Source organism: Cavia porcellus, unplaced genomic scaffold (genome assembly GCF_034190915.1).
Source record: "Cavia porcellus strain 051 isolate PalLab524CR breed Dunkin Hartley unplaced genomic scaffold, mCavPor4.1 scaffold_10, whole genome shotgun sequence".
Lineage (NCBI taxonomy): Eukaryota > Metazoa > Chordata > Mammalia > Rodentia > Caviidae > Cavia > Cavia porcellus.
In genome coordinates this window covers 32,812,163-32,830,440 of record NW_026947493.1, presented here as the reverse complement: position 1 = coordinate 32,830,440, position 18,278 = coordinate 32,812,163, and the positions used below count along the sequence as shown (strand labels likewise).

The following is an 18,278-nucleotide window of genomic DNA, read 5'->3' as shown; positions in this document are numbered from 1 at the left end:
ACAGGATTGGGTCACCTGGTGAGGAGCTGCCACCACCTGCACACATGCAAGGCTTCAAATGCAGCTCGGTCTGAGGTCTGAGCCTCTCTTGGCTCTGAAGAGCCGAGAAGTGAATAAGGCTCCTACAGAGGCCCCGAGGGGCAGAGGCTGCCCAGTCCCTCTCATAGCCAGGTCCCAGTATTCGCTGGGTCCCAGCACAGTGTGCGCCTTCAGTCCTCACGACAGCTCCAGGAAGGAAGTGCTGCAAGCGCTGCTGTCATCCCCTTTTCCTTAGACAGACTCCCAGGCCAGAGCAGCCCCTCTGCATGCATGCCACGAGCCCCTGCATGACAGCGAGCCTGGTCCTACCCTGCAGTGGCTCTGAGAAGTAGCGGCGGAGGCCATCGTGCAGCACGAAGTACACAGCCTTGGTAGACAGCAGCACACAGGCGGTCACCTCCAGCCCTGGGGTCTGGTAGAACACTACTGATGACCACAGGAGGTGCCTCAGCTCCTCATTTTCAACCTGGACAAAGAGGGGTGGGGTGTGGGCCTGAACGAGAGCGGGGCAGGTTAGGCACCACCACCCACACTGCCCGGGTGACCTGCACATGCCCAAGGCCTCAGATGGAGCAAGGTGGGAAGCTCCTCTCAGCTAAAGGGAGTAACAGAGAGGGCAGCTCAGGACCTCCAACCCACATCCTCAAATCATGTCACAGAAACTCAAGGGAAGTCCTGCCTCACCCGGGACAGACACCTTCCTATCCAGGTGTGACCAGGTGTGGACTGCTACCTCGGCAATGCTGCTGTGGAAGAGCTCGATGACAGCCTTGCCCTGCAGGCTGGCAATGTGCTGAAGAGATGGGCAGACAGGCAGGTGCAAGGGGATCTGGTTCTCCTCTGAGGTGGACTGGATCAGCTGCTCGCTTGGGTACTGGGCTGGAGGTGGGGTCTCTACTGGAGCCTCCTCGGGGACCAGAGCTGGAGCTGAAGCCTCTGCTGGGGCTGGAGGTGGTGCCTGGGCCTCTGCTGAGGTTGAAGCTGGAGCTGGGGCTGGGGCTAGGGCTGTAGCCTTTGCAGGGCCTTCCTGGGGACGCTGGTCATCCCTGTATCTCCCAATCCCCCAAGAAACATCACATTAATGTGTGGGCCTGCAGAATCATACCACGTACACACTGTGCACCTCGGAAGGTGAGGATCATGGTGTGCATCACATACCACTCCATGGGTTACCGGAGACTTGGTCACCAGCTTCTTTAGGACAAACAGCAGAGAAAAGCCTTTCCTCTTGGGGAGGAGATGGGCACACAGGGACAGAATGGGTCTTACTGGGCCAGCCAAATGCATGTAATAGACACTGTGGCCCATAGATCGGGAACTTTTGACAAAGTGGCAGAAAAATTCCAGGGTCTTGAGTGCCGACTAGAGTAATGTGCATGGGTGCTGGCAGAGTTAAGAACCAAACTCTCAAAACTGCTGTTTGCCTCTGGGGGGGTCCTCAGGTGGCCCAAGCTATTAGACACTGCCACCATTACACATGAACTGCTTGGTTCCAGACACTAGACTAAATAATGGTCAGAACCTGTATACCAAGGAAGCTGAGAGGGTCCTCTCTGAAGCCAGCTGCTGCAGAGGGAGCTCCTTAGGTGTCATCTTCTCAACTGGCCCTAGTTTGGCTGCTGAGATCCCTGGGGCTGTATCCTGCATTTGGCTAGATACCCAGGCATCTGCTATAGGGCTCTGCATGTGTTCTGTGTAGGCAGGAGCCAGCCAGACTGGGGTGACGGGGAAGTGAAGACAAGGTGCCCACTGCTGAAGCCTCCCCAGGGGTGGGGAAATGAGTCAATCACTGGGGTCACCAAATTCAGCTGGGAACAGGTAGAGAGCTCTTGAAGAGCATCAGACCAAGATGGGCTCAGAGAGGGGTGGCACAGCCCATGAGACGCTAAGGGGATGCTGTCTACCAGGATGGGAGAACATAAGCTAGACTGTGTCTCAGGGGACAGGGAGGTAGACAAATAAAAGGCTTTTTACTCAAGTGGGAGTGGCCGAGGAAACTCAGCAACAGGATGCAGGGCTACCTACTTGGGCACAAGGTCCTTCTTATGATCCAGGTGGGCTCAAGCTGTCTGGGTCCTAACATGGGCCCTCTTTTACCCTCACCCCCAGGTTTCCAGAGGGAAACCCAGGACGGAGTCCAGGAATAGCCAGGCTCTGTGGAATAGGAGCAGGAAATGGGGGACAAGGAGGGAGCAGGAGGACTGGGCTGCCAACTCCTTCCCTGTCAATACCCGCATCTTTCCAGAAGAATGGGGCTTTGGACTAGAGGACCCACCCAATTCACGCTGATCTGCCTTTTTTTTTTTTTTTGTCTTTTTTGAGACAGGGTCTTGCTATGCAGTTCAGGCTGGTCTTGAGCTCACTTTGTAGCCCAGGCTGGTCTCGAACTTGCAAGGATCCTCCTGCCTCAGCCTCCAGAGTGCTGGGATTACAGGCGTGAGCCACCACGCCCAGCCATGATCTGCTCCTTTTAGCACCTAAGTTTCTTTGGGGAGGAACCTCCAAAGTCACATGCTGCCCAGTACTGTGTGGGTGGAAGAAGCCTGGGTCTACCTGTTCTCGTGAAAGAACAGCCTTCTCGAGGCTCTTCTGAAGTACTGGAAGCTAAGCGGCAGCTGAGTACCAAGTCTATAGGAGTAAGGGCGATTCCAGGGGCACTCAAGAGCTGGAGTGAAGCCAGAGTGGAGGTACACGCGCACGCGTGCGCACACACACACACACACACACACACACACACACACACACACACACACCCCGGCTCTCCCCAGGCCCAGGAACCTGTACTTGGTCTCACCTGGCCTTGCCTTCAGCAGGCTGGCCATCCACTGGAGGGCTCTGGGGTCTGGCCCCATTTGTGGAGCTCTTGGCAATGACCACAGTCTTCAAGTCCTGCAGTGAGGCTCGCAGCTGGTTGTATATGCGCAGGAAGTGGAACTTCTCATGCGGCAACACGAAGATGGCAGTGACAAAGCGGTAACCAACAAGCAGCTCGAGCACATGGCCATCAGCAAAGGCGCCCCTGGGCTGTGTGCAGCTGCGTGTGGGGTCCAGCAGGACAGTGGAGAGCGGCACACGGCTGAGTTTGAAGCTGTTGCGGTTGCGGCAGTTGTGGGTACCTCGGTTGGGCATGGGGTTGAAATCAGCCTTGATGACATTGAGGTGCTGGGGTGTAAGCAGCAGCCAGTAGGGGATGGCAGCAGACTTGACGGCTTCGGAGGGTGCACAGCAGGAGCGCCGCACGGCTGAGCAGAGTGTGCAGCTGGCCCACTCAATGTTGCCCGAGTAGTCCCCAGCGGCCGTCTGCACCATTCGTTTGTCACTGTAGACCAGGTAGACTGGGAAGCAGCCCTGGCTGCGCTCCTGGCAGCCACCAGCCACCTTATAGAAGGTCAGCAGCTGGCACAGGAACTCCTGCAGACTGGTGTGGCTGCCATAGAGGATGGGGCTGCACAGCATGGCCATGTGCTGGGGGGCGAAGCAGGAGCGCAGGTCAGAATGGAACTCGTGCAGGTTGGTGGCATCAGAGATGATGAAGAGTGTGTTTTCACTATGCCGCACTTTGAGCACCAGACACAGCTCTGGCATGAGGAACCCAAACTCAGTGAGGTCGCCATGGGGGAAGCAGAAGACAAAGCGCAGCGACGAGAGAATGTGCTGGCTGCTGCCGCGTGACTCCTGGTGTGGGATCTCAAAGACGGCAATACCAAAGTCTGTGAGCACGAGGCAGGCGGCAAACTGGCGGATGCTGCCCTGCACATGAATCAGGAAGCACCACAGCACTTTGAGGATGCGGATGTGCTCCAGCAAGAAGTCCTCATCTGTACCCAGCGCCCACTCTAGGGCCAGGCGCTCCTCCTCGGCCTCCTCGTCCTCATCCTCATCCTCCTCCCCCTGGCCGCCCTCCTCTTCCTCTGTGTCTGGAGGCCCCATTTCAAAGTAGCGGTTCTCAGCAACATCCTCCTCGTCCTCGTCGTCGTCCTCCTCACCCTGCTCACCCTGCCCCTCCTCTTGCTGGTTTGCTGCCTCGATCCAGGCAGGCAGCTGCCGCTCGATGGCCTGGCGGATCAGTGTGCTCAGGCGCTGGATGAAGTCCTGGTTGGTGGCCGTGTAGCCTATGCAGGTGAAGGGTAGGAAGATGATCTGGCCGGACCCAGGCACCACCTGCACCTCCGGCTCCATGTGCTCTGGGCTGTGCAGGGAGAAGCTGCGTCAGCAACGCTCCGCTGCCCACCTGTCCCTGAGCCTACTGCTGCACCCTGGTCCCAAGAGACCAACTGATGGGTCCCCTAATCCTCTTACACAGTTGAGCCTGTTCTCAGAAGGAGGGCATGGTGCTGACAGCCACAGGGTTGGGATGGCCTGCTTTAGTCAAGAAAGCAAGATTTCATGGGCAGACTGCAGCCAATCAGCACAGCCCTGCCAGACCACACTGGCTCCTCTGGAGCACCCCAAAGACTGCTCCCTGTGTGGATGCTACGATGGGCTCTAGAGACAGTGAGCACTCCAAGAGCTCTTAATATAATAAGAACCCACTTATTATATTATAAGAGCTCTCTTCTAGGGGCTCCAGTGGCCTCTAGGGACAGAGAAGTGGGCTGGGTGATGTCTTAGGGCCTTCAAGTTTAAATACCACCTCCTTCTGGCCACTACAGCCCTTGCATGTATAACAAGAAATGGAAAACTGCTGTAAAAGGCCAGTTAGTATTTCATGACTCCAGGGACCCTTAATCCAAGAATCTTCTTAAGAAATGAGGCCAGGTATGGTGGTGCATGCCTATAATACCAACCCTTGGGAGGCCAAGGCAAGAGGATTGCTGTGAGTTTGAGGCCAGCCTGGGCTACAAAGATCAGGGCCAGCCTGAACTGTACAGTAACACCGTGTCTAAAAAAAATAAAACAAAGAACAATCATTTTGGGCACAGTGTATATACCTGTACACTGCATTCTGTGAGGCTGAGGCAGGAGGACTGCAATTTTGAGCCCAGCTGGATAATTTAGTCACTAAGCAAAACCCTTCTCAAGATAAAAAATAAAAGGACTGAGGATGCAGTTCAGTGTGAAGGCCTTGGGTTCAATTCCCAATACTGCAAAAACCCAACAAACCAACCAACCAACCAAAGTAACTATCATCCTTAGTTCGTAGACTATAAGAGACTGCTGACCAAACCACTCTTGATCTTGCAACCCCTTGTGTAAGATAACATGAATAAGGCAGTTTACGGAAATAGACAAGAGTCCATCTCACCTGTCATTAAAGAGAGAGATAGTTCTGCAGGACTCCCACCAACTTATTACCCCTCACCTGCAGCCGAGAGCTTGAATACAGTGTAGCCACCAGGCTTAGAAAGTGTACTCAACTTCCTCCTTACCTTGCACCACCAATGGCTCCTGGTACGTCCCTCAAATCACTGGAAGCTGCCTGATAGAAAAGAAAATGCAATCAGCCTGACCTGCTGTGGCCACTCCCATGCATTAACCGGGTGTGGGCCTGCGCTAGGCACTGGGCTGTCTGTGGAGGACCCTCACTGCTCCCACACTCCACTTAGGGCCTGGGGCTCGTGCTTCCAGTTACCTGCCAATAGACAGCAGGGCTGCGACTGATTCCCACCCCAATCCATCTGACCTGAGTCCACACCCCCAACCCAAGGCCAAAGCCTGACACCACTCTCAGTGAGGGCTGGAATCCAGGGCTCTCTGGATCACCGATTTGGTCTGGCCTCCTGGAAAGAGTGGAGGTGTAGCCCTGGCAAATCCCTGGCCTAGGAATTTCTTGCTGTGTGACCCCGGGGAGGGACAGCTGGGAATAGACAAAAACTCTGCAAACCACCCCAGTGTCTTGCAGGAATGTGCAGGTACTGGCCTGCAGGGACACCAGCAGCCACTCTCACTCCCCCCACCCCCTTTTCCAGGGCACAGGGATATGCTCCAGAAGACTGAGAAGTCACTATAGAGGGAGTCCCAAGGTCATATTGGGTGACATGAGAGAAGGGGCAGAGTGGCTCCTACATGCCATGCGGGAGGGAAGCTCTCCTTTGGATCTGGCTTCCCCAAGGCAGTTTCCTCTCGCAGCATCAAGGTGCTTGCCCTTCCCCTGCCTCCAGGGCCCAATGAGAGAGCAGTGCCTGTTCCCATGTGACAAACAGATACAGAGGAGGCAGGGAAGAGGCAGAGGGGAAGAGACACAAACATACACGGAGAGAAGTACGTGAATACAGACCCTTAACTGCTTGCTTTGTCAAGAACTCAACCAGACACCTCCAAAAGACAGTGGCCAAGCAGAGTACACTAAGCCCAGAAGCAGACAGAGGCATTACCTGTCCCGCAGGGATGGACTCCAGGGAATCAGAGTAGCCCTGGGCAATGGGCCGGTCTTCGGGAACCAGACTGTCCGTAGATGAGAGGCTGCTGGCCAGAGCCTCCTCCTGCACGAACATGACTCCTGCAGAGATGAAGTGGGAGGGGGCAGGCGGGCGGGGAGAGCAGCCCTTCAACAAGGGGCTGGCCTCAGGCTACTAGCCTGGCCAGGGGCCAGTCAGACCCCAAAGCCAACACATGGTAAGAGAGGAAACTGGCCAAGCTGAAATCCCCAACAACTCAAGAATGAACCAATGACTGCTTCTTTAATCTCAGGGCACAGAGAGAGGCTTTCTGAGAATACATACCAAAGAAGAAACACTAATTGTGACTATGAAAAAAATCAAACTTGAGTACATGGATTTTTTTTTTCTTTTCTTTTTTCTTTTTATCGGTACCGGGGATCAAACTCATGATCCTCAGCCCCAAGTACATGGATTTTAAAAACAAAGATAAGGCAAAATCAAACAGAAAAATGTGCTGGCAATATTTAACCAAGTGTCTATCTTTTAAAAGAACTCTTAGAGATTTAAAAAAATGAGTGTGAGGTGTCAGACTCTCTATTGAAAGACTGTAAAGTACACGAAGAGGCATTCCACAGAAGAGTGGCAAGAAAAGATGCTTATCTTCTCTAGTGCACAAAGAAAGGTAAGTTGAAACAGGAGACCGGTTTGCCTCTCACTTTGGCAAAGCTCAAACTGCCCATGCAGCCTAGCCATACCTTAACTGGACACCAGGTGTGAGCCAGCTCACCTCCTGGGAGCAGCTGGGTGTGATGTCCATCAAGAGCCTTATGTGTGTCCACTTCTGGAGCAATGTCCCAGGAAATGACCAGACATGACCCTATTCCCAGATCTGACATCTCTGCAGGGTTCACAGATCCATACAGCAGGATGTACCTCACTGGAAGGCTTCAAGGTCCTCCAGGACTGGGGAGTACAACTTCCTGTTCCTGCAGGAACCCCACTGACTGCCCCAGGGCCGCCTTCTATGACAGTGGCACTGACTCACATACTCTATTGAAGCTGTTTGACAAATATGGCTTGTCTGGACCCATTACTTCACTCCAGAGTGGGCAGAATGGCTGAGGGGAAGGCTTAACGTGTTCCTAACCGTAGGAAGCTGGTCCAGCGGGGCTGGAGGCTACTTCCCCAGCCTAGCTGCCACCAGTCCTCACAGCCCAGTGCAGTGACTCGGAACCCTGATTTGCACAGGGCAGGAGATCCTTGTCAGGTCTGGTTGCTGCCCAGGACAGGACAGCTCACATGACTCAAATCCTCTGCCCAAAAGTCAGGCAGGCAGGTGGCCCAAGCCCAGTACCCTCACGAAGCGAAGCAGCAGGGCTCTGCAAGGCAGGAATGACAGCAAGCATACAGCCATGCACGAAGCATCCTGGGGCCTCCTCTGGGCTCTCCCTATATTGCCCTTTCCCCAGGAATTTGTCTTCTCCTATAGATGTCACCCACTCTTCAAGGTTCACCTCAGACACCACTTCCGCTCAAACCACTATTTCAGACCTTTGGTGAGTACTTCCAACTGTGCCTCCCTGCTTCCCTCAGGGATGCAGCTCATCTCCCAGGCAGCTCCCCATTCCCTCATGGGCACTGTCTGAGTCCCCCATGAATATGGAAAAGGGGAGCCCTCATTGACCACTGTGGTTGAGCCAAGAGCAATGCTAAGCGCCTCCCCAGCATTAGCTCATGCGTGCCTCTTGTTATTTACCACATTTTATCAAATCTAAGACGCTTGGATGAAGTGCCATCTTGATCATAGCAGGTGTCCACGGAAGGAAGGTTTCCCTCGACTCCATCACGAATACCAGCTGGCTGACAGCAACTAGGGGATGCCACTGACTGAAAGACGCATCTCACATTCAGAGCAGTCATGGGAGGAAACGTGCCTCTTAGAATCCACGAAGATGTATCCTCTTTATGGTTGAGAAAACAGCTTCAGTGAGCTACAAGTTGCTTGAAATCACACAGCCAGGTAAAGGGAACCTGAGCTCAAGTGCGTGCTCTTAACCTCCTCTCTACAGTTGTCTCTCAGCCCCACACCTGGTTGGAGAACCAACGGGCACTTTTTCTTTTGAGACAGGTTTCACTACGGGGTTCAGACTGGCCTTGAACTCATTTTGTAGTCCAGGCTGGCCTCAAACGTGCAGCGATCCTCCTGCCTCAGCCTCCCGAGGGCTGGGATTACAGGCACACACCACAACTGGCATTTTGCACACTCGTTCTTAGTAGTCACAATCCTTCGGGGCTTCAACAGTTGGTTAACAGCTCCTGTGATGACCAGAGGTCTGGTGTTTTCTGGAAAGCACCCTCTTCAGGCAGGCCCCTGAGGGTCCAGTTAATAGACAGTAATGCTCTCCTCTAGAGATCAGGCTGGAGCAACAGTGGCAGTTAGCAAAGCTGCTCTCCCACAGGAAGAGCTCCTGTTTATCCAGACCAGCCCCAGTCACACACAGGCGGATACACACTTAAGTGGATTCTTCCATATTCATGAGAGAAAAAAAAAAAAGCAACTTTTTTTGCCACTACCCCCATTCTGCCTAGCCATTTGGACATGAGGAAATGCAGACAGGGACAGTCTGTCCACTTCCTTCCTGGACTGCGGCCTGCACAAATAAGTGGTCCAAAAAGGCCACTCAGCTCATGGAATAGGGACATCAGAAAAGTCCTCAGAAAGGGAATTTGACTTTGGTCATGTCTTACCCAAAGGAAAGAGATGTGCACACAAAGACATCCACTGTAGTTTTATTTATAAAGGTGCAAGTCTGGAATAGTGTCTCAATGTCCAGTGACCAGGAGGAGAAGGCAGACTACAGAGCCACTCCAGTGTCCTAAGTGAGCAGGCAGAAAGGGGCAGACGAGCAGGCCCGGGTGCAGCTGCCGCCCTGAGGGACACTTCATTCCTCCTGCCTGCCCACTTCTCCACTTGCCGGGCACACACTCAATCTCTCTGACTCAACAAATGCCCATGGAATCAGGCTGGGTCCTTGGCCTTGGGGCCAGGCATACCTCGCTGCCCTTGGTTCAAGGATTTTTTTTGTTTTTGTTTTTTTTCCTTTTTATCGGTACCAGGGATCAAACTCACGACTGCGTGCTTGCAAGGCAGGTGCTTATGCCGCTGAGCTAAATCCCCAGCCCCTACCTCGCTGCCCTTGGGAACCTCCCTGAGTGTGCGTGCTTCATCGGCGCTGTGGTCAGGGCTGTGGGGCCCACAGGGGAGTCTGGACTCGATGCAGGTGGCAGGGTCAGGGGTTTCCTCACAGGGATGCAAATCCCCCACCCATTTCATGTTTAAAAAACAAAAACAAAAAACTTGAAAAAAACCAACCAAAAACTCTCAGTCAAGGTTTTGACAAGCGCCATCGAGCAAACGCGCTGGCACCAAGGCCCACAGTTCTGCGCTCCCGTGTTCTCCTCTGCATGTCACTGGCATGGTCTCAGGGCACTGCTCTGCTTCGGGCTTCCCCTAATATAAATGCGTGACTCCCTTCTTGCTACCCAGTCTTCTCTCCCTGCTGGGCCTGCCGAAGAGGCTGCTGGACCACGCCGCCTCTCCTTTCCCTCCTCAGTGTGCATGCCACAGCCTGGGCCGTCTGCAGGGTGGACTTCACTTTCCCTGCCCAGTTATCTTATCTCTCTCTAGGAGATCTCCACCAGTGGGATCACCAAGGGATGGGATTCTTTTCTGGCTCTTGAAACAGGGGGGCAAACTGGTTTCCCGAGACCTCACGCCAAGTTCTGTGTCTTCAGGAGCCTGGATAGGTGGTGTTCTTCCCTGCGCGTCCTGAGCCTCAGCTCCACTCGGGGATGGCACACCTGCCCCTCTTCTCTCAGGGCCTGCTTCACTCGCTCATAGGACCTGCTTCACTCACTCATCTCCGAGGATGCCTGGGTTCAGAGGTGAAAGCCCTTTGAAAACTCTAAGACAGTGGGCAGGTGAAAGGGATTGATCCTCCAGGGGTCCACAGGGACCCAGACAGCCCATCCTGGTCCCACAAATACAGTGCTTTGGGATGAGGCAATACCATGAGAGCCATGGATGAGGCAATGATAAAAGAAAGCTCCTCGTACAGGGATTAGGGCTCCAGCCTCTTAACCTAATGAGGCCTGGTATCCCATTAGAGAAGCTGACCACCTCTGGTCCTCATGAGCCAACAGCTCCAAGTTTACTCAAAGCGCAGCCTCAGGGCCTGTTAGACACCTTGTGGTATCTTAGCAGAACTAGCTATGGGTGTCCAGAGCAATGGGGGTCCTCACTCAGCAAGTAACAAATCTGAAATCAGGCTCGGTGTCCCCCGCCACAAGCCACCCAAGGAGCCAGCCTGCAGACGGCCCGCCCTCCTGTGCCTGACCCTGTAGGAAGCAGGTGACAGCATCTCTCCCCAGCCCCAGCCCCAGTTCCAGCCCCCGTTCAGCCAGGGGGCCCAGGCAGGGCTGTGCAGCTGTTAGGAGCATGATCCACACTCGATTACCTTGGTTGGAAAAGATGGGCTGGGGCAGGGAGGCAGAGGTGGGAGCCGAAAGCGGGGGTGAGCCACTGGGCCTGGTGCAGGGAACAGCCGAGAGCCGGGAATCATCACCAACCTGAGGAACAGCACTTGAGTCAGCCCAGGGGAAAGCAGGAGGCGCAGGAACAACAGAAATGACGGGGCTGAGGGGGAAGGAGCTCAATGGCTGCCTGACACAGGTGATGGCCAAGATGGCCCCACAGAAATCCTGAGGGGTGAGTTCTGTCACCATCACTGCCCCATCTCACACCTGAGCACCAGTGAAGTACAGCCAGCACTCAGTGGCTCCAAGCAATTCCATAGCCCAGTCTCTCCGAGAACCTCCCTTCCACCTCTCACATGAATGCCCACCTTCTTCTCTGGGTGGCTCAGTTTGGACTTGACATCCTTGGCTTTCTGGATTGCTTTCAGCACTTCCACAGTGTCTAGCTCCTTCTCTGTGGTCACTGTGTTATCCAGACAGACCTATACAGTGGCCAGACAGTGTTATCTCAGCACGGGGACTGTCAAGCATGCAGGAGGAAGATGGTGAGGCACTGCTGAGGGAACACGAGTAGCTGCCATGGGCCAGGCCCCGTAAGGACACTAGAGGCTAAGGAAGTCCCGACTGCCCCATCTTCCCCTGGGATCTCTCCAGCAGCTTCCTGGAGGCTGCGATGAGGGAAGGGAGGATTGGCACTAAGCTCCCACACACAAGTGGAGCTCAGATTGCCCAAGAGCAAGCAGAGGGCCTTTCTGGACAGTGGAACCAGGAGAGCAGAGACACATAAACCGTATGGAAAAGGCAGGGACCCCAGTCCAGAAATGCAGGGGGTGATGCCGGTTGGCAGGCACTCAGGGAACGAGTGGCATCATTGAATAAAAGTCCCAAGGGCCTGTACAGGAACCAACACCATTTGTTGGGAAGTCTTCCTAGCCTGGAACCTGAAAGGGGAGGAGGTGGCATCCTGGGAAGACTGATGTAATGTCAGTGTAGACACAGTGGCACTTGGGGAAAAAAGGAGCAGAGTTGGGACGCAAGCAGCCTCATATATCTTCAGGTGTGGGATATGGCTAGAATAGAGGCACCATGGATCAGCAGAAGAACAGGGCAGGGCCTACCTGAGGCTGATGCAATGGAGTGAACCCAGGGAAGGACCTGCATAGTGGCAGGTAGATGGCTACGGCCAGCAGGCAGCAGACACTGTGCTGGGCTCCAGTGGCAGAGGTGGGCAAACACTCTGGGCTTGTAATCAGACAGTATATATAGCCAGACACTGGCCGGGAAACATGACTATTTTAAGAATTTCTGCCCCTTGACTAGAATAAACAATGCTACTGTTATTTTTTTTGGTACCAGGGATTGAATTCATAACCTTGTGCTTGTGAGGTAGACACTGTGCTGCTGAGCTTTATGCCCAGTCCCAACGTTATTTTTCAAAAGTTGAAGACAAGCCAGGTATGGCAGCACATCTCTATAACCCCAGCACTCTGGGAGGCTGAGGATCTCACAATCTAGGCCAGTCTGGGTAACTTAGCAAGGCTATCCCCCCGACCCCAAAATCTGAGGATGTAAGTTAGTGTGCAGGCCCTGAGTTTAAAGTTAAAGATAGTTCCCCATACCAAGCCTGTGGCTCTGCTCCTCCTGGTCTGAATCTCTGACACAAGTGGCATAAAGCCTGTTGGGGAACTCCTGCCGCTGACAATCCACAACAGGAGAGGGGCAGGAGGAACTGAGAACCTCTTCCAAGGGGGTAGTAAACTTCCAACATTCAAGATCCCTAGAGATGCCCTTGTGAAGAGGCAAGGATGGTGGACCCCCATCTCCTGCCCATGCTGACTGTGACTCCATCCACCAGTGTGCTGGGCTGCCTGGGTGGAGCTGGCACCTACCTCTGAGGCCCGCTCTCCAAACTGTGCGAGCACCTTGGTCCGGTAGTCTGGGATAATGCTTAGCGGGTTGTTTAGCAGGGAAACGTGCTCCAGACATGGCAGGCCACCTATGCTCCGGACCTCCTCCATCTGTAAGATATGAATGCTACCCGCTTTGGCCCCTTCTCTTAGCATCTCAGCAACCGGGCAACATGCTGGATGGCCCTTTTTAAATGAAAAGGGCCCAGAAACCCCAGAGCCCTGAATCCCTCTTAGGGGTGCTTACTTGTTCGATTCTGTTGTTGCTGAGGTCCAGGTTGACCAGGGAATAGAGCTTGTGCAGGCCACTCAGGTTCTCCAGGAGGTTGCCTGCCAGGTTCAGGGTCTTGATATTGCCCAGTTTAGTGTGAACGCCTTCCAAGGAGGAAAGCTTATTGTAGGACAGGTCAAGGTGCACGAGGTTGTACAGGTGCTGCAGCGGCATTGAGAACAGGGGAGCAGCTCAGGGCATGCCTCCAGAGATGGGGCTGGGGCCTTCCTGCCCACCTGCTTTGCCAGCTCCGGTGGTCTGACAGCTACTGGGAATGGGAGCTGCCCCTCCCCTACTGCACCATAGCCCAGGAGCAGGCCCTGCAGAGTGGTAGGGGTGAGCACTGAGAACGAGTCTGCACATCTTTACCACACTAGGTTTTGTATGTCCTTATGGGTCTTCAGGAGGAGAGCAACAGTAAGCATACTGCTGGAGCTTGGATGGGAAGGTGCAGCCTCCCTCCCCTCATCAACCTGTGAGTGAGGCCAGATCCACATGCTGCACCTGCCTGCTAACCTGGGAGAATGAGGACATGGCAGAGCCTATGCCTAGTCCCCAGACATTACCTGCAGGTTGTCCATGAGCAGCACTCCATTGTGACTCAGGTCCAGGAATTCAATCTTTGGGATCAGTTTCTTGTGAAAGAAAAAACCATCCAATGTTACTCTAGAGGATGTAGCCTCCATTGTCCCAGCAGGTGACAGCTGGATACCTTCCTGACTTCCCTGCAGGACCACTGAAGGGACGCCTCCTGTTTCCCACCCAGCGGAAGGAACACACAGGGCTCCAGGGCTGAGCACCACCTACTGTTTTTACAGAATACTTGGCTTATAACAACAACACACGGCAACACTCCAGAGAGGGAGTTTGCCCTACTTCATCCCTGCCTGTCCCATCTGACAAACACAGAATCACATCATTTTTCTAAGGCTATCTGGATGCCACTCTAATATGGTCACATCTGTGACCTCAGAAGAATTTTCTGCTTTACTCCTTGGGAGTAAATGTGTCACTTGATTTATGAACAAGTTCCATTCATTCCAAGAGAAACGTTGCTAAGTCAGACTCATGTGTAAGATGACAAAGTGAGCCTACACAATACACCTGTGAAGTTCATGACTTGGCTGTTCGTGAATCAGGGACTTGCTGCAGAGCCAATGCACCTGCAGTCAACATGCTTCGCTTGGTTCCAGGTATTTCCTTGCCTATCTTAAATATTCTCCTTTTGAAATTTAGCTTTATAATTGCAGGCAACATACAGAGCACTGGATATAGGTTCTGTGCGGTTCTTCCAAAAACAGCCAAATGAAACACCCAGGGCTGAAGCTGGTTGGCTGTCATGAGCATACCACAGACTCGTCGATCTCAGAGATGCTGTTGTGGCTTAGGTCGAGGGTGGTCAATGCTTGCCATGTGGGGATGATGGCAGTCACAGAGCCTTCGAGGGCTGTGCCTTCGGGCTCCCATCCATCAAATTCTGACGCTTCAGGAACAAGGACTTCCTGTATTAAGAACATCTGTTAGGCAGCAGCTCGGGCCCTCACGCAACACTAACTGAAACACTACCGCTGCAAAATTTAAGGAAAGGCTGGATCATATTTAGCATGTGGAAGTGAGCTTGCATTAAAATGGGGTTTCTGTGTATGTGTCTTTAAACAATTGTGAAATAACCAAAAGGCTTAGCAACATAACAGCCACTTACAACATGCTCTGGCCCTATTTCAGAAACAAATGTCCTTCAAGCCCCTAAGGGCATCTGCTACATGGTGATGCCTTTTCTGGCTCTTTCAGAGCTTGGAGGTCTGAATTCATAGCGTGGCCAAGCAACTGTGTTTTCAGAGTGACCCCTACTGCAGACAGCGGGCTTTTTAAATTATTACTTCACAGGGATAAAATCAGTGCTAAGTAGGGCAGCATGGCACCCTGAGAATCCCATAAGGAAGAAGTCGGGCCTCCCTGGCTGACATCAGCCCCTCAAGACTGCTCCTCCTGCAGTGTGTCCCTTCAGGGCTCCCCTATCAGCAGCAACGAGTGCCTCAGACAGAGACAAGCCAGCCCAACATGCCTGCTTTCTCTGCAGCGTTCTCCTTTCACACGGCAGCCTCACGAGAAAGTGTTTTTCCCAAATCCAATTCTTGATCACATCCCCAAAGTCATAAACTTAGCCATTAGATGATTTTTATATATGCATGGAAAATTTTAGTATTACTAAGACACATAGAAAGACACAGAGAAAGGAAAAAGAAATATCCTATGTTCCCAACTGGAACGTTACTCTTGCTCCTGTACAAATAGGCCAGCACCTTCATAACCTTACCGTCTACTGTAAGTGCTCAGCCAGGGCTTGTAAGGCAACTGAAGGTTCCATCCCAGCCACAGTTTACTCATTAAAAAGTGACCATTCCCCTTCTTTCTGGAGGAAAAAAATCCCCAGTTCCTTAAAATGGCTTGCTAACTACACTGACACTGAAATAATGTACATGCTTGGAGTACATGATGGTTAATTTTTTTTTTTGTCTTTTTTATTTTTATCGGTACCAGGGATTGAACTCACGACTGCCTGCTTGCAAGGCAGGCGCTTATGCGGCTGAGCTAAATCCCCAGCCCCATGATGGTTAATTTGTTGTGCTGAGTTTGCCCATGTACATAAGATACATATGTGCATGTACGTAAGAGGCCCCCTTTCTTTCCCCACTTCCTCCAACCCTTGTTCCCTTTTTCTTTGCAAAAGCTCTACTTCCACTTTTTCTTCATCTCTTTTAAAAACCTCTTTACTCTTCCTTCTCTCCCCCTTCCCTTTATCTTTTGTTTTCTTCATTTGAAAAAGATTTCCCTACTTTTTTTTTTTTGGTACAGGGACTTAAACTCAGGACCTCCCACTTGCCAATTCCTCCTTCTCATGATCTTTTGTTTTCCTCATTAGTTATGCTTGGGGTTCCCCATAAAAGAGAAACCAGGTGATATTTAAGCTTGTGTGTCTGATTTATTTCACTTAACAACATAGTCTCAAGCTATATTCTTTTACCTACAAACACCCTAAGCTTACCCTTCTTTACGGTACAGTAGTACTCTACTGTAGACAAATGCCACAATAAATGGGTAAGGCATACAGGTTATTTCCAAGATTTAGCTATTATAAATGTGTTGTATATGTGGGAGAACACCGTGAGGCTGAACAGGAGGGGTGATTTATAACTGGCATGTATGAATATGAGACAGGAAGTCCATGGCTAAGTGGGCGAGAGAGAGGCTCCCTCTGGTGTCTTGGGTGAAACCCATCCTACTGCCGGTAGAGTGGAGGTCAGCAAACGGCCCTGGTGCCTCAAACCATGGTAAGTGCTGCAGTTCTCGCCTAAATTACTTTTCTAGTCCAAGAGCCTTAGTAATTGCTAAGCAGCTACTGATTAACTTAAAAGCTACTGTCATAACAGCTCTGCTGGAATGCTTTGCTCCTCAGTTCATGAGCCCTGCCTGTGTCAGCAGATTAGCCTTTCAGTTCTCCTTTTTTCCCATCGGAAACTCACTACTTATGTTGAAATTCCAATAAATATACATGGCACCAAGCCTCTTGCTCTGTCTTCACTGGACTTTGTCTGTCTTGGTTCCCCATTTTGCATGATTATTTCTGTCTCTGTTTCATTCCTGCACCGTAACCTCTGGCCGGTGATCAGGGCTCAGGCCAGGGTCCCAGACAGCGATAAGCAGTATGCTTGTACAGACCATGGCCTTCTGATGAAGATGCGGACTAAAGTGCCCCTAAAGCTTTCAAGTCTGGGGGAAGTGGTCCCCTATATGAGTGTGTGGCAACCTAGGGGAAGACAGCACTTCTGGCTACTGACAGACAACTGTCTTCAGTACTGCGGACCACAGTCAGGACTCTGCTCCACAGAGAGGGCCCCAGGCAGGAAACAGGCAAAGCTTACCTTCATTGAGGTTGCTGAGAAGCGGATGCTCAGGGTAGCTAAGGTGGGCTTTGAAGCAACCAGTCCCCGGATGTTCTTAGCATCACAGTGACTTATCTGGAACAAAGAACAGTTATGCCCCAGGAATGGCACTGTAGCCCCATCAGAAGTCTCAGGGAATAGGTATAAAGACAAAAGCAGTCCAACTATGAGCAAGTCTAAATCCTCAGCAACAGAATGTAACCTATAAGCCTCCCTTTTCCCAAAGCTATTTAGGACTAAATAGTTTGTGAAGAGAAATTCCAGATTAACAATGAGCCATAAGTTCCATTTTCTCTGTAAGGGCCGTCGCGGGCTTGGCAGGCAGGCAGAAATGGTAAGTCATAGAAACCAGTGCTAGGAGACATGAGACTCCTACAGCACAGTGAGTGTGGTGCCCTCCTGCTCACCCAGTCTGGCTCCTCTGCTCTTGATGGTCCTGCAGCAACAAGGGGAGGGACTCAGGCCAAGCACACTGCCCAGTTCTTCAGATCAGATAGAGAGAGACCCCGCTGCTAAGGAGGGTGGGCTGGCCTTTTTCTCATTTCCCAGTGGTCCAGGCACATACCCCATCTCCATCAAGCAGAGAGGCCCTTAAGGTCTCCAAGGCGAGCCTAGGATGCTACAGTCAGAAGTGGTCAATGGGCAGCAGAGGCTCTGGAGTCAAACTCAGCCAAATTAAAATCCTGGCTTTCCCCCCTTAACTGTGTTATTCTGGCCAAATTCTTTTGTCTCCCTAAGTCTGTTTCCTCAGTTATAAACGAGGAATCAAAGTGCCCATTTTCAAGGGAAGTTTGGATCAAGGAGTATACATCGGACACAGAGCACAGGGCTAAACACAAAATCCAAGTTCAGGAAGTACACGCTTAGCCAGCATGGTGGAGTACATCTGTTTCCCTACACTCTGGGAGGCTGGTTAGCAGAATCATGAATTCGAGCCCAACCGGGGTACGAGACTTGTGCAATGTGAGGGTCCAGGATTTAATTCCCAGCAACCCACACTGCACAATTAACACATTTAAAACAACTTTTACTATTACTACTTTCACTTTCCTTTTAAAATGGGTGACAAAATTGTTTTGAGAAACAAGGAGCTCATTAGCAAGTAATATAAACCATTTCTTATGGGTACCCCAGAGGGCAGGGAACTTTCCAAGTTTCTTGCCTGGGGAAATAAAAGACTTGGAATTAGGTCTCTTTAATCCTAAGGATGATTTCTTAGGATGTCTACTTAAACAATACTCTTCCCATGACTTGACAGACC

The 18,278-nt window shown here is 52.0% G+C and overlaps 1 protein-coding gene across 2 annotated transcripts in view; it reads right to left on the bottom strand.

The window, feature by feature from the left end:
• Nisch (nischarin) overlaps window positions 1-18,278 on the bottom strand; it is a 49,180-nt gene that overhangs the window by 2,459 nt on the left and 28,443 nt on the right. The window contains exons 7-18 of one of the 2 annotated variants that reach the window (XM_003480111.5): window positions 16,997-17,092; window positions 14,423-14,575; window positions 13,640-13,708; window positions 13,050-13,235; window positions 12,785-12,913; window positions 11,264-11,377; window positions 10,877-10,988; window positions 6,354-6,478; window positions 5,409-5,458; window positions 2,834-4,228; window positions 773-1,085; window positions 349-505 (exon numbers count right to left, since the gene is read on the bottom strand). In XM_003480111.5, coding sequence (XP_003480159.1) covers window positions 349-505; window positions 773-1,085; window positions 2,834-4,228; window positions 5,409-5,458; window positions 6,354-6,478; window positions 10,877-10,988; window positions 11,264-11,377; window positions 12,785-12,913; window positions 13,050-13,235; window positions 13,640-13,708; window positions 14,423-14,575; window positions 16,997-17,092 — 2,899 coding nt within the window. Of the gene's footprint in view, window positions 1-348; window positions 506-772; window positions 1,086-2,833; window positions 4,229-5,408; window positions 5,459-6,353; window positions 6,479-9,133; window positions 10,293-10,876; window positions 10,989-11,263; window positions 11,378-12,784; window positions 12,914-13,049; window positions 13,236-13,639; window positions 13,709-14,422; window positions 14,576-16,996; window positions 17,093-18,278 lie in introns of those variants that run through there. The other variant, XM_005008270.4, reaches the window with a different exon arrangement.